Raw genomic sequence first — 11,759 nt, 5'->3', positions numbered from 1 at the left:
TAAGCTGCTTCAAGGTCTTTATTGCCACTGGGCAGAGTGGCCACCAGGACAGGGAGTGTTGACCGCAGATGTGCACGTGGAGTCCCCCCAACCTTGGCTGTCACCCCAGGGCACCTGACCAGGCCTGGGCAGGGTGGGCAGGCCGGTCACCAGCTCAGCACACCAGGGCAGTACTTGTCAATGAGCCCCTGGTAGTAGGGCCGCAGCTCGTCCACATCCGGCAGATCTGGACACTTGGTGTAGAGGTCAAACTTGCTGCAACAGGGGAGGGGCAGTGCCTCGTGAGGAAGCCCCCCACGTCCCCCCGCCCCCCCACCCTCCATTCCCCTCCACCCAGCCCTGCACAGCAATGGCCGTACTTGAACTCCTGCACCCAGGGAAGCATGGCCAGGTCCTGCTCACTGCACAGCTGCCGGTAGTCGCCACCCGTGTGCCAAGGGTAGAAGGAGTGGAATCGGATCATGTAGAAGGCCTGAGGGCAGAAGGGAGTCACACCCAGCCGGGCAGGGCCAGGCTGGCCGAACTGAGCCAGGCTAAACTGGGCTGGGCCGGGCCAGGCTGGGCAGGGCTGGGTGTTCTTGGTTTAGCTCCTCCCCCCACCTACCTCCGGTGGGAGAGAGAATTTGTTGAACTTCATCATCTGGTACATGTACTCTGTGGGAGACAAGGTGTCACCCCAAAGCACCCAGAGCCATGGCCCCCACCATGGTCCCCATCTTCCCCACTGCCCGGCTCTAACTGGCCTCACCATCATGGCCCCAGGACATGAGGACGTTCTCTAGCCCACAGTGGGGCTGGTACATGCCGAACTCTGTGCTGCAGGGAAAGATAGAAGGTGAGGGGCTGAGGTGCACTGTGGGGAAGAGGAAGACCAGTCGCCAGGGAGGAGCACCTGTATCGAGGATCCTGGAGGTCGGGGTTGTCTTGGAAGGTGGAGTCACAGAAAACCACAGAGGCCTGGGGACGGCAGCCAACTGGGAAGGTGTCTCCAACAACTGCCCACTGGGGACAGGCAAGCACAGTGGGTGTGACTGCCCTGCCCACGTGGGGGGTTTCCAGAGCCCAGATCCCTGAACCCAGGCTGCCCCAGCCCCAACCTGCTGCACCCCTCCACCTCTGGCCTTACCTGGGGCTCCCCTGCCAGAACCAGGACCTTCCCCAGGTCATGCAGCAGCCCCACGAGGTGGAACCAGTCTGGGAGGGAGAGGGACAGAGCAGGCTAGTGGGCAGAGGAGAAGGCTTGGAACTGAGGGGTGAAGTCAGGAACGGGCGAAGACCCCCATCTGGCCCTGCACTGCAGCCCACCCCAGGAAGGGGACACACCCTTGTCAGGGTGGGCTTTCCGGATGCCCTCAGCAGTCTGGAAGGCATGGAAGGAATTGGGGAAGTCCACGTCTGGGTCCGACTCGTCCACCAGCCCGTCCAGCATGGCCACAGCCTCCAGCACAGTCATTTTCTTGTAGGAGAAGCCCCCAAACTGGGTGTGCTAGGCCAGGAAGGGGATGTCAGCACGGCCATGGTATTGGCGGGATCAGGGCCCGATCCCTCTCCATCCATTCGGCCTGGGGGCGGGGGGTGGGGGTGGGGGGGGTGGGGGCAGTCCCACCCTTGGACTTGCAGCAGAGAGCTGCCAAGTACCTTCTTCCTGACGAAGTCCACGGTCTGCTGCGTGTGCATAAGCTTGTAGGTGGCAAAGACACGGTCCAGCAGCGGGCCAGACTGCAAGCCAGAAGGTCAGCCGGGAGGCTCCCATCCCTGCCCTTCACACCCTTGGGGCCCACTGCTCTGGTCTCCCAGGCTTGGCCCCACAAGTGTGAATGGGAGCTGCCCAAAGGCAGCCCCTGAGCTGTGCAAAAGGGGACAATGCTGCGCTCCCCAGGAAAAGATGGGGCTGAGGTGGGGTTGGGCTTGGGGCAGGGCGGGAGGAGGGTGGCAAGCGGTGGGGTCCTTACGGTGTAGTTTCGGAAGCTGCCCTTGTCTTTGGCTGCCTCTGGGTCCACATCGGGCCGGTAGACCAGTGAAGGGTCTGGGCCCTGGTTGGGTGGAGGATGAAACCCATTTCGCCTTGATGCCAGTTCCATGAGGAAGTGAGGACGTCCCCACGGGGCACCAGAGCCTAAAAGGTGGGCAGCAGGGCACAGCCCCTCCCAAGCACAATGACAGTCTGAGGCGACCTCGCTCCGATTTCCTTATCTGCAAAGTGGATGTCAGCAGGACTCCTGCTTTCCCGGGTGAGGCCCGGGTGCCCGGGATGCTGCATAGGAGCGCATGGCACCCGGCATCTCCTTCTCAAGATCTGGGTCTGCAGGGAGCCTGGGGTGGGGCTGCTGACCCTTGCCCCAGCTAGACAGCAGGAGGAGGACAGGAAGGAGGGAGCCCTTTGACCGGGACCAGCAGGCTGGTGGGAACCAGCTTGGAGAGGGCGGGGGTCTGCGGCTCCACGAGGGACAACCAGCCGCTGGGTGATCAGTCAGTGGGGCCACATGTGCGCTGGGTCTGGAGTACTCACCACAGCCACCTTCATCTTGAGGGAGCAGAGTTGGCAGGTGGGTCAGAGTCCCACGGGCCGTGTGCCCCTATATATGCCCACAGGTTACATAAGTGACCAGACACCACCCAGCCCCTTGGCCTTGGCCCTCGGTAATGAGTGACCATCCACCCTCCTCCTGGCCTCAGAAGTTAATGTGTCAGCACGGGAGCAGCTCCCAGAGGCCCCGGCCCCGGCCCCCTCTTCCTGATTTCAGCCTCTCTGGGCAACTGACCTGATTAGGACCTGGAGGCCTGACGTCCGCTCCAGCTCCACCACCGGCCTCCTGCTCTTCCTCCGAGGGCCTTAAACACCTCCCTTCCCACAGTAGGCCCCTCCCAACAGGTGGTGCAGACCCCAGCCCCACCCATCAGCCTCAGGCACCTGGGATTATGAGAAGGGCAGGGTTTATAGGAAAAGTTACCCTGACGCTTGCTAAGTGAGAGTGAAAGACTTTATTCGTGACTATTGCAATAAGGGAGACAGAATCCAACAAAGACAGCAGGGGGTTGACTGCCAATAAGCAGAGTGGGGGGTCAATGGACAGAAGATTGCTAAGGGGAGACACAGACGTTGGGGGATCCTTGCTAAAGGCAGGCCAGGTGATCAGATCTCAGGGGCAGGGGACACTTGTTAATACTGGGTGAGGCCCAGTGGAGCAGCCTGGCTAAAGGTTGGTCAAGACGGGGGTGGTGGTGATCTTTGTCTGGCTTTTGAGGTGAGGGGCTCCATCCGGAGTCAGGGTAGAGATGAATTCAGCTAGCACTCATCAGGCATGGACCAGGTCAGGCAGACATAGCCAGGACCCAACTGATCAATATGCCTGCCCGGGAGCTGACAGGTTCTCCAAGTAGGAGGCAGACACCGCAAAACCAACCATTGTCTCATATTGGAAAGGCCGGTGCACTTGAGGAAGATGGGGGGTGGGGGTGGGGGGGATGCTGAGTATGGTCGGGTCATCTGGGGGGCAGAGAGAGAGAGGACAGGGGACGAAGGTGTCAAGGTGTCAGTCTACACCCCCCCCTCGGGCGTGTGGGTCTCAGCACCCACTCAGCTTCAGAGACAAGATGTTTGGGTAGGGTGTGCTGCTCTTACGATGATGGTCTCCTCCTGCCAGTGCTGAGAATAGACGGGGAGAGTGCTGGGGCCCCCCATTTGAAATGGCAACGTGTCCATTTCACTGTCTCCTTCTACTATGGTGTCAGTTGGGAGGGGGTATTCACTAATGCTTCTCTCACATGCTCAGCAAGCATTTGCTGAAGGAATGGAGGGAGGGTCCAGGGAGGTGGCTGGAGCCATCACCCCAAAAGCAGGTGGCGGCTTGGACTAGAAAAAGGAGCAAATGGCCAGCCGACAGGATTTGCGTGAGGGAGACAGAGGAGAAGGCTGGCGGGAGTCGGGTGAGCTTAGCATCAGGGAGCATCATGTAGGTGGCCCAGACATGGCCTGGAGCTCAGGGGCCAGGTGGATGCCACGTGCAATGCTGCGACCACATGGCCCGGCACAGGGATGCTTTGAGGTCAACAGTCCATCCTGCTTCGAGGAAAATGAACCCCGAACTGGCGCAGTTCCTCAACAAGGGCATGGAATTCTGGGGGTCTGGCAGCTCTGACCAGTGAGGAAGGGGCAATGTGGGGGTGTCCTTGGCAGAGGAACAGCTTGTACAGAGGACCAGACAACACACAGGCCCAGTATGGGAAGCCTGGGGCGGCCGGGGGCGGGGCGGTCTCGGCCAAGTGGAGCTCCTAACTCTCCCAATTTGACCCTCCTAGACCCCTTCTCTTCTCTCCCCAGTCTTCCTGGCCCTGCGACCCCTGCCTGCTCTGATGACACCCTTCAGGGACCACAGGCATATGGCTCTGAGGCCTGGCCCACCGGCCTCTTCCACCCCCACTTACGCTGGTTCCAGCCTCTCTCAGCTGCTTTGGGAGTAGGGGTGGGGGGGCTTCCCCGGCCATTCTCATGCCTCCTGTGGACTCCACCCTCGGCTCTCCTGGGAGCCTTGCAATCCTCAGACCTAGGCTTCCTCCAGGCAGCCTGCCCTGATCTGCTTCCCACCCGCAATTCCGGGCAGGGACCAGCCTGAACTGTCTCCACAGGGCCTAATGGTGTCCTGGAAATGCTCCCACCCTCAGGGGTGGGAATGGGGGGGGGGCAGGGCATCTGAGGGGTTCTGTGGGAGGGCACTGCGATGACAGTAGACACTTCCCCGACCTCTGTGGCTGCAGTTTCTGCTTCTAGAGACGGGATAATGATAGCACTCCCCTCACAGGGTGGCTGAGAAGGGGACGAGGGCAAATGTTGACAGAGTAAGTGCCATTATGAGTGTATGCCAAGTAATGGAAACTTCCTTTCTGAACCTTGGGTCATGTCCCAATGGCATGGGGGTGTCAGTAATGAGGGACTAGCAAAGTCTCAGGTATCACAGCATGTAAAGGCCCTACCCGGGGTGGACCTACACCGGGAACTGGCTGAAGACCTTGTTCTAAGCCTTGAAGGACAATCCACCTTCCCCAACTCTAGGCAAGCCGGCTCCAGCCTCCTGCTGTCCACCAGTTTGCCCCAGTAAATCCCAGAGCAGGGCAGGGTGGGGCCGGGGAGATTGTATAGCCTGTGGCGCCCCCACCCTTGTTGGACTACCCCACCCCACCTGAGGTGGAATGGTTCTGACTGGGCCTACCTGGGCTGGAGATCTTGCCCCACCCAGCCCCACCCCGCCCAGAGGGATGGGAAGGGGCATCTGCTCAGCCCCAGTGTGGTTCCTGAATCTCTAGGGCTTTTCCCAGGCTCCCTGCTATCCAGCTGCGGGGGGAGGGGGTGCGGGGGGGGGGGTAGGTCTCCACTTTGACATGGCCTGTCCTCTCTCACTCAGGCTCTGGGGATGGGGACCACAGGGGGTCCTCCTTCCTGCTGCCCTCCCAGTCTCCAGGGCACAGGGAATGGAAAGGCTGGGCACCTGGGACAGGCCAAGTGCGCGTGCCCAAAGCCAGGGCCTAATCTGATGACTCCGGACCAGCGGGGAAGGGGCCACACTGGCCCACCTTGTGCTGGCCCAGCGTGGCCCTGGGTATCCTGCCCCACATCCTTGGGCTGCCCCTCCCCTCTGAAGCCCCTTTCATGAGTCCAGACTCTGCCTGCAGACCTGCTGGGGTCGACACATGTGCACGGCCTTCCTCGTCCAAAACCGGTCAAGGTTGCTTGCTACAGGACCAGGTGGGTGTGGGGTGGGGCGGGAGTAGCCTTGGGGGCCTGCACACTATTCTGGTTATTGGTGTTTGTAGGAAGTCCGCGGGGCTGGGTGGGGGCAGGGGGGCCCAGGTGCAGCTTTGGGACTGGGTTGGGGGGTGGCATCCTGGCCGGGACAGACAGAGGTCTGTCCTGCTCCATCTCAGCCATAGCTGTGGGGGCTGCTGGGGTCCACGGGGGCTGAGTCCCGTGGGCCGGCTGACCCAACCAGCTGCCATAGGCGGTGGCCGAGGTTGTGCACCTGGCAGGTGCCCAGCACACAGCCCACCCTCAGGAGCTGGGCTCGGGACCTGCGGGGGCCCACGTGTCGGTGGGGGCCACCCCGGAGAGGGCGACCCATGGCGGGGGCTCGGTTGGCGCTCCTCTGTGGCTGGAGGGCCTGGTGTAGCTTCCAGACCACAGGCTGAATGGCAGGGTGTCCCGGCTTCAGGCCACCGGAAGGGGCCCAGGCTGGAGGCTCCCTGCAGAGGGGTTTGGGGGAAGTAAACCTGATGGCCAAACCTTTTAGGGACCCTCCAAAAGCACCCAATTTCCCCTCCACACAGGCCTGGGGTCACTGCCAGGGGAAGCCCGCAGCCCCCACGTCATTATCCAGCAGGCCAGGGGAAGCCCGCCGCCCCTTGTGAGCTCTGGGCTTGGGTCCTGGCTCTCAGCCATCTCAGTAGCCCAGGCCACGTGTCCATTTACCTGGGCAAAGGGCACCCCTGGACTCTGTGGGTCACCGTGCTCACGACCCGAGTGACCCCCCCCCCAGCCTTCCCCTGGGGGTGGAGGAAGGTGGGCAATCCTGGGGATCCCTCCAGCCTCCCCTCTCCTAGCCAACCTCTCCTCGAAGTGGTTCCTCTACTCATAGGGGAGGGGAGTGCCCTGGGAGGGAGGCCAAGAAAGAGGGGTCCCTTGCCCTGCTCAGGATTTGCTGAAGGCCCATTTGCTGGCTTCTCACTTAGGGGGCAAGGCTTAGTGGCAGGGGGTGATTTCCCCACTGCAGGAAGAGTGGGGGGGGGGTCCAGGGAGGGGGAGATCGAGGGGGGCCTCCCCAGGGATTCTGGTTTCCTTCCCCGTAGGCCCCGAGGTTTGGGCTGGTGTGAACCCCACTCACCTAGGTGGGGCAGGCCATTGGCTCCCGCCCAGGCCGCGGGACAGTGTGCCTGGGAGCAGCAGGCAGAGCAGGCTGATGCAACCGAATGTGACCGGCAGGGGCCGGGCCATGGGGGCGGGGCTGGAAAGAGTGTGAGCCAGGTAGCTGTGGGGGGGCAGTCCTCACCGCCAGCCACCCCTAAGCCCGGCACATTGGCAAGCCCCGGTGATGAGGGGTGCAGGCGGCGTGGACACAGCCAAGCTTGTACCTGTGTCTGTCGGCGAAAGGGTCTCAGGCGAGAAGCGGGCCGGGGGGTTGCTGTCTGTGGGCTGGGCAGAGGGCACCTGGCAGGTGGAGGACCTCCTCAGCCAGTTTGCCGTCTGTGGGTCCTGCCGGAGACCTGGCCTCCGCATCACCAGATCTAAATAGTCTTTCCAGGAGGAGGCGGAGCCGGATGCCCCAGCGGGGCGGGAGGCCGGCCAGCCGTCCTGCTGCCCGCTCCTGCCTAGCCTGACAGGGGCCCCATCTCACTGGGAAGTGCTCAGCGACTGGCCAGGGACCCCAGCGGCCACCAGCCTCATCTCTGGTGCCTTCTGGTGGGGGACACTGTCCTGGAGCCTGGCAGTCTTCTAGGAGTGGGCGGTAGGGGTGCAGTCAGCCAGCCACCCACCACCTCCTGGTCCCGAGGGTCGGCTCCTCAAATGTCTGCCCTGATGAGCGGCCTGGGAGCCTGGCCAGAATCACGGCTGGAGAACGCAGGCTAGATATTCAGTTCCTCACAAAGGTGATTTGGAGACCCTTCCTCAAGATCCCTCGCAGCTGTGTTCTGAAGAACCTCTACCCTCTTTTTCCACACTACCGAAGTCCTGAACGGTTTTTGTAAGAAGTTTAAGTACAACGTGAGACCCTTGCATCGCCATCCACTATGGATTCTTCTGGGTGGGCATCCCATTCCCGACTTTCTCTTATGTATGCTAGTATATTTAGCTGGGGGCAGGTGGTAGTGTGTGTGTATTACGCACGCACATGTGAGTCAAAATATATGTAAACAGAGAGACCTCCATTCTTTTTTTTTTTTAATGTTTTATTTATTTTTGAGAAAGCATGAGCAGGGGGAGACACAGAAACTGAAGCAGGCTCCAGGTCCCGAGCTGTCGGCACAGAACCCGACGTGGGGCTCGAACTCACAAACTGTGAGATCATGACCTGAGCTGAAGTCAGACGCTTAACCAACTGAGCCACCCAGGCACCCCGAGACCTCCATTCTCTCCTACGGTTGGCCCTACTCCAATACGTAGGTGCTCTGTAACTACTTAACTGATTTTTATTAATGAGCAATCAGGCCATTTCCAGTCTTTCCAAGAGTAAGAACCCTTCTGTTGTGAGCTCACAAAAGTGTCCGTGAAGGATACTTTCCCAGAAGTGGAAATTCTGGTTGCAGGTGAACCTGTGTTTGGGCTGACAGTCGTTGCCGACTTCCTCTCCACGAAGCCTGTGCCAGTCCACTGTCAACCGATAATGGATTCGACGTTAGCAGGTCTTGGTGTCTTTGTCAGTCTGGGAAGGGATAATCACCCCATCATCCCCACCCCAGATGTTTCTTTGATCATCTGAGCATCTCTGTGTCCGTCACATTTCCTCTTCTGTCTTGGCTGCCCCAGTCCAGCTCCCTCTGTAAAGTCATCACGGATGACCTGGTCACTCTCTGTTCCCCCTGCTGTGCACACCATGGGAGCTCAATAAACATTTGCTGGATGAATAAATCAACAAGTGTTGAACACATGCCATATGAAAGAGCTTGGTTCACGTCCTGAGGAAGGTAGGGAGGCATCAGCAGTTATTCTGGTTTCTATTTGTTTATTTATTTTTACCAGCTGGGGGAGGAGAGTGATGCCATCATATTTATCTTAGAAAAATGCTGCATAGCAGGAGGGGTGTGTGGGGCAGAGCAGCCGGGTCAGAGAGAAAGGAGTGTCACTGGAGGGCAGGTGAGGAGCGTCAACCGCTCTGTTTGCTGATGCAGGAGCCCCTAGAGAGAGGGTAGGGGTTGGCTCCCTGAGGTCATCCTGGCAGAGGTGTCCGGCTGCCGTCTGGCCTCATGGGTCTGGGCTGAAGAGAGGGCAGACCTGGAACACAGTTCTGGGGTTTCATAGATGGCAAGGCTCTGGGAGGTGAGAGGTATGGTGAGCTCTGTCCACAGAGAGTGAAGAGAGGGGACAGAAGCCGCATGCCAGCTCTGGAGGAACAGCCGGGGAAGGGGTGGGCAGAGGCCCCCGGGGCAGCGGCTTCTCCTCTTGCCAGCCCCTCCCCCCAATCTGTCTGGCACACTGATTCCAGGGCCATCTTTCCAAAACTCAAAGGTGATCACATCACTCACCCTTCCGATAAAGAAAAATTAAATCAAACTTCTTTGTCTCCACAAGATTTTTAATCTGGGAAAGTGGAGGGAGACCTCAGTGAAGTTCACAGGCCATGGCTCGCTGCGTTCCTGGGCCTGGGGTTCTACCTCCCCAAACCCCACAGGTGGATGGCGTGTCCTCTGGCCCTCAGGTCTCAGTCTACCTGCTTATTTTGCCCCTGTCCCTCCCGACTGGATGAGAGGCCCCCTCCACGATCCCACAGACCCCTCTATAGCACACCTCATGGTACTTATTGTCTGTAACTGTCCACGTGCCCTCCAAGGAGAAACCGAAGGGCTTCTTTCAGTAATCCTCCATTGCAGGACCTGCTCACCTGTGGAAATTTGCAAGAAGACCAGAGGTTTCCCTGGTGAGCAGAGACTGGGCCACAGGAGGCATGTGGTGCTGGTGAATGTTGTAAGAACTCTCTAATGAAGAAATCTGTGTGGGGCAAGAAAAGCTAGGGTGCAAGCTCGGTGGCTCGGTCGGATGAGTGTCTGACTTCGGCTCAGGTCATGATCTCATGGTTCATGAGTTTGAGCCCTGCTTCGGGTTCTGTGCTGACAGCTCAGGGTCTGGAGCCAGCTGCAGATTCTGTGTCTCCCTCTCTCTATGCCCCTCCCCTGCCCGCACTCTGTCTCTCTCTCAAAAATAAATAAAACATTTAAAAAATTAAAAAGAAGAAAAGGTGGGGAGATTGAGTTTAATCCTGATGTCCAGGATCCGTAGGGAGAAAAAGATTGAGAATAGGGGGCATTGATAGGGAACAGCAAGTGGTGGGGGGGAGGGGGAGTTGGGGTGTGGGGGGCAACCTGGGGGCAATGCAACACAAGGCCTTCCATCCGATGGCTTTGTTTCCTCTGTGAAGGAGGGCCGGTGCGGTCATCTCTGAGACACAGCAGGTGGGATCAGAGACTGACCAGACATCAGCAGGCTGGGCAAGGGGAGAATGTCCATCTGCAGTTGGACCATGGGGTCATCACGGCCACTCTGCACTATATGGCGGTGCAGGACTGTGAGTGGCTGAGGTTTGCCAGGCGGGGACAGTGGGCTGATGAGGACATGGGCAAGATGACAGGCAATGGGAGTCACATTGGGTGGGGGTAAGAGGAGGAAAGGAGGAAGCCAGAGAGAGTCACTCCCTATAAGGAGGTTGACTCTGCTGTGGAGACAGGAGGCGAGAGAACAAGCACAATTCTCCGGAGGAGGGGGAAGCAGGCAGAAGCAAGCACCTCTGACGGCAACCCGGACAATGCAGTGGTCAGGAGACCCAATGGTGAGAAGCTCAGTGGTGGGGGTGTCATGGTCTAGAAGGACCCTAAACCTACGCTTGACCCTGAGGCGTCTCTGAGAGGGCTGCAAGGAGTGGGCTCCTTAGGGCATGAGGGTGGGGCGAAGGGTCTCCACAGCGTCTGAGGGACAGCCAGCCCTGGGCTTAGGGGCCAGAGGACTTGCCAGGGACCCTGCCTGTCCGCCCTACGCAGAGCTCAATGGTGTGGTCCTGCGGTAACGAGGGTCTTTTTGGGTATACGTGATGGAAACCAGCCGGGACCAAAAGAAGGACTTCTCAGCCTATGTACCCAGTACCAGACAGGAGCAGAGGAGGGTGTGACTGGGCCTGTGCCCCAGGAGGGGCGCCGGGGACAGGGTACCCCTGGTAGGGTCTCTCAGTTCTTGTCGCTGGGTTGAATTTCATTCATTCTCCAGCCGGCTCCTGCAAGGGAGTGGAATACGGATGCCAGCAGTTCGTTCCTTCATAGGTTCTGGCGCAGCCAAGCATCTGAAAACAAGCCCAGTCCTGCCAGCTCACTCTCTCCACCTCTGCAGCTCCTCTCCTCGCCTGTCCTGCCGTAGACCCCGTGTCCCCCTTGCCCATCCCTGTGGCACCGCGGGAGGGCCCTGCACAGCCCTGGTCCTTGTGGGTGGTGGGCACTGTCAGGGACTCTGCTGGGTGCAGTCTTCTCCCAGGCACCGGGGCGGCCTCCAGCGCTCACGGCTTAGGACGCGGCTCTTCACAGCGGGACGGCCAGCGCAACTTTTTAAAGGACTTGTGTTCAATGTCTCATCCCAGCTAGGTGGGGCTTCCAGGTGGGGCCCGAGCCATCCAAGGGCCGCGAACGCCAAGTGCAAGCCCTGAGCTCTCCCCCGGCAGTCGCCAGGCTAGCAGCCCCTGAAGGGACCAGGGAGGCCGGAGGGCAGGGTTGGGCCCTTCTGCCTTCCTCCAAACTGACAGCCCCGGGGTGCAGCGGAAGCCTCGGGAGCTCGCTGGAGCGAAACCCGGCCCCTCTCCGCCCCGGCGTAGGAGCCGGGAGCTCCCGGACCAGCTGCGACCGGGGCCGCATCTGCCGCTGACCCGCGCGAGCCGCCGTCGCTGTCAGCACCCGGGGGGCGGTGCCCAGGCCCCGTGTGGGCGGTGCTGGGCGGGGTCCCGCCCCCGGGAACCGAGCCCGCGCCGACTGGGCCAATGGGAGTTCGTAGTTACGAGCCCCGCCCATGACTGGGGGGCGGG

At 60.1% G+C, this 11,759-nt stretch overlaps 2 protein-coding genes across 2 annotated transcripts; both read right to left on the bottom strand.

Moving 5' to 3' along the window:
• Nucleotides 1–2,625, bottom strand: MIOX (myo-inositol oxygenase). The gene is made up of 10 exons (XM_027070352.2): nucleotides 2,510–2,625; nucleotides 1,953–2,033; nucleotides 1,639–1,719; nucleotides 1,324–1,486; nucleotides 1,127–1,194; nucleotides 893–1,002; nucleotides 749–816; nucleotides 605–654; nucleotides 360–472; nucleotides 1–255 (listed from the first exon to the last, which is right to left on the bottom strand). The coding sequence occupies exons 1-10, from the start codon at nucleotides 2,522–2,524 to the stop codon at nucleotides 147–149; spliced, it is 858 nt and encodes a 285-aa protein (XP_026926153.1). The 5' UTR covers nucleotides 2,525–2,625; the 3' UTR covers nucleotides 1–146.
• Nucleotides 2,626–3,713: 1,088 nt separating this feature from the next.
• Nucleotides 3,714–7,273, bottom strand: ADM2 (adrenomedullin 2). The gene is made up of 3 exons (XM_027070353.2): nucleotides 7,120–7,273; nucleotides 6,873–6,992; nucleotides 3,714–6,234 (listed from the first exon to the last, which is right to left on the bottom strand). The coding sequence occupies exons 2-3, from the start codon at nucleotides 6,980–6,982 to the stop codon at nucleotides 5,916–5,918; spliced, it is 429 nt and encodes a 142-aa protein (XP_026926154.1). The 5' UTR covers nucleotides 6,983–6,992; nucleotides 7,120–7,273; the 3' UTR covers nucleotides 3,714–5,915.
• Nucleotides 7,274–11,759: the final 4,486 nt, after the last annotated feature.

Source organism: Acinonyx jubatus, chromosome B4, assembly GCF_027475565.1.
Source record: "Acinonyx jubatus isolate Ajub_Pintada_27869175 chromosome B4, VMU_Ajub_asm_v1.0, whole genome shotgun sequence".
Lineage (NCBI taxonomy): Eukaryota > Metazoa > Chordata > Mammalia > Carnivora > Felidae > Acinonyx > Acinonyx jubatus.
The sequence above is the reverse complement of the archived record's forward strand: the minus strand, read 5'-3'. Positions and strand labels throughout refer to the sequence as shown.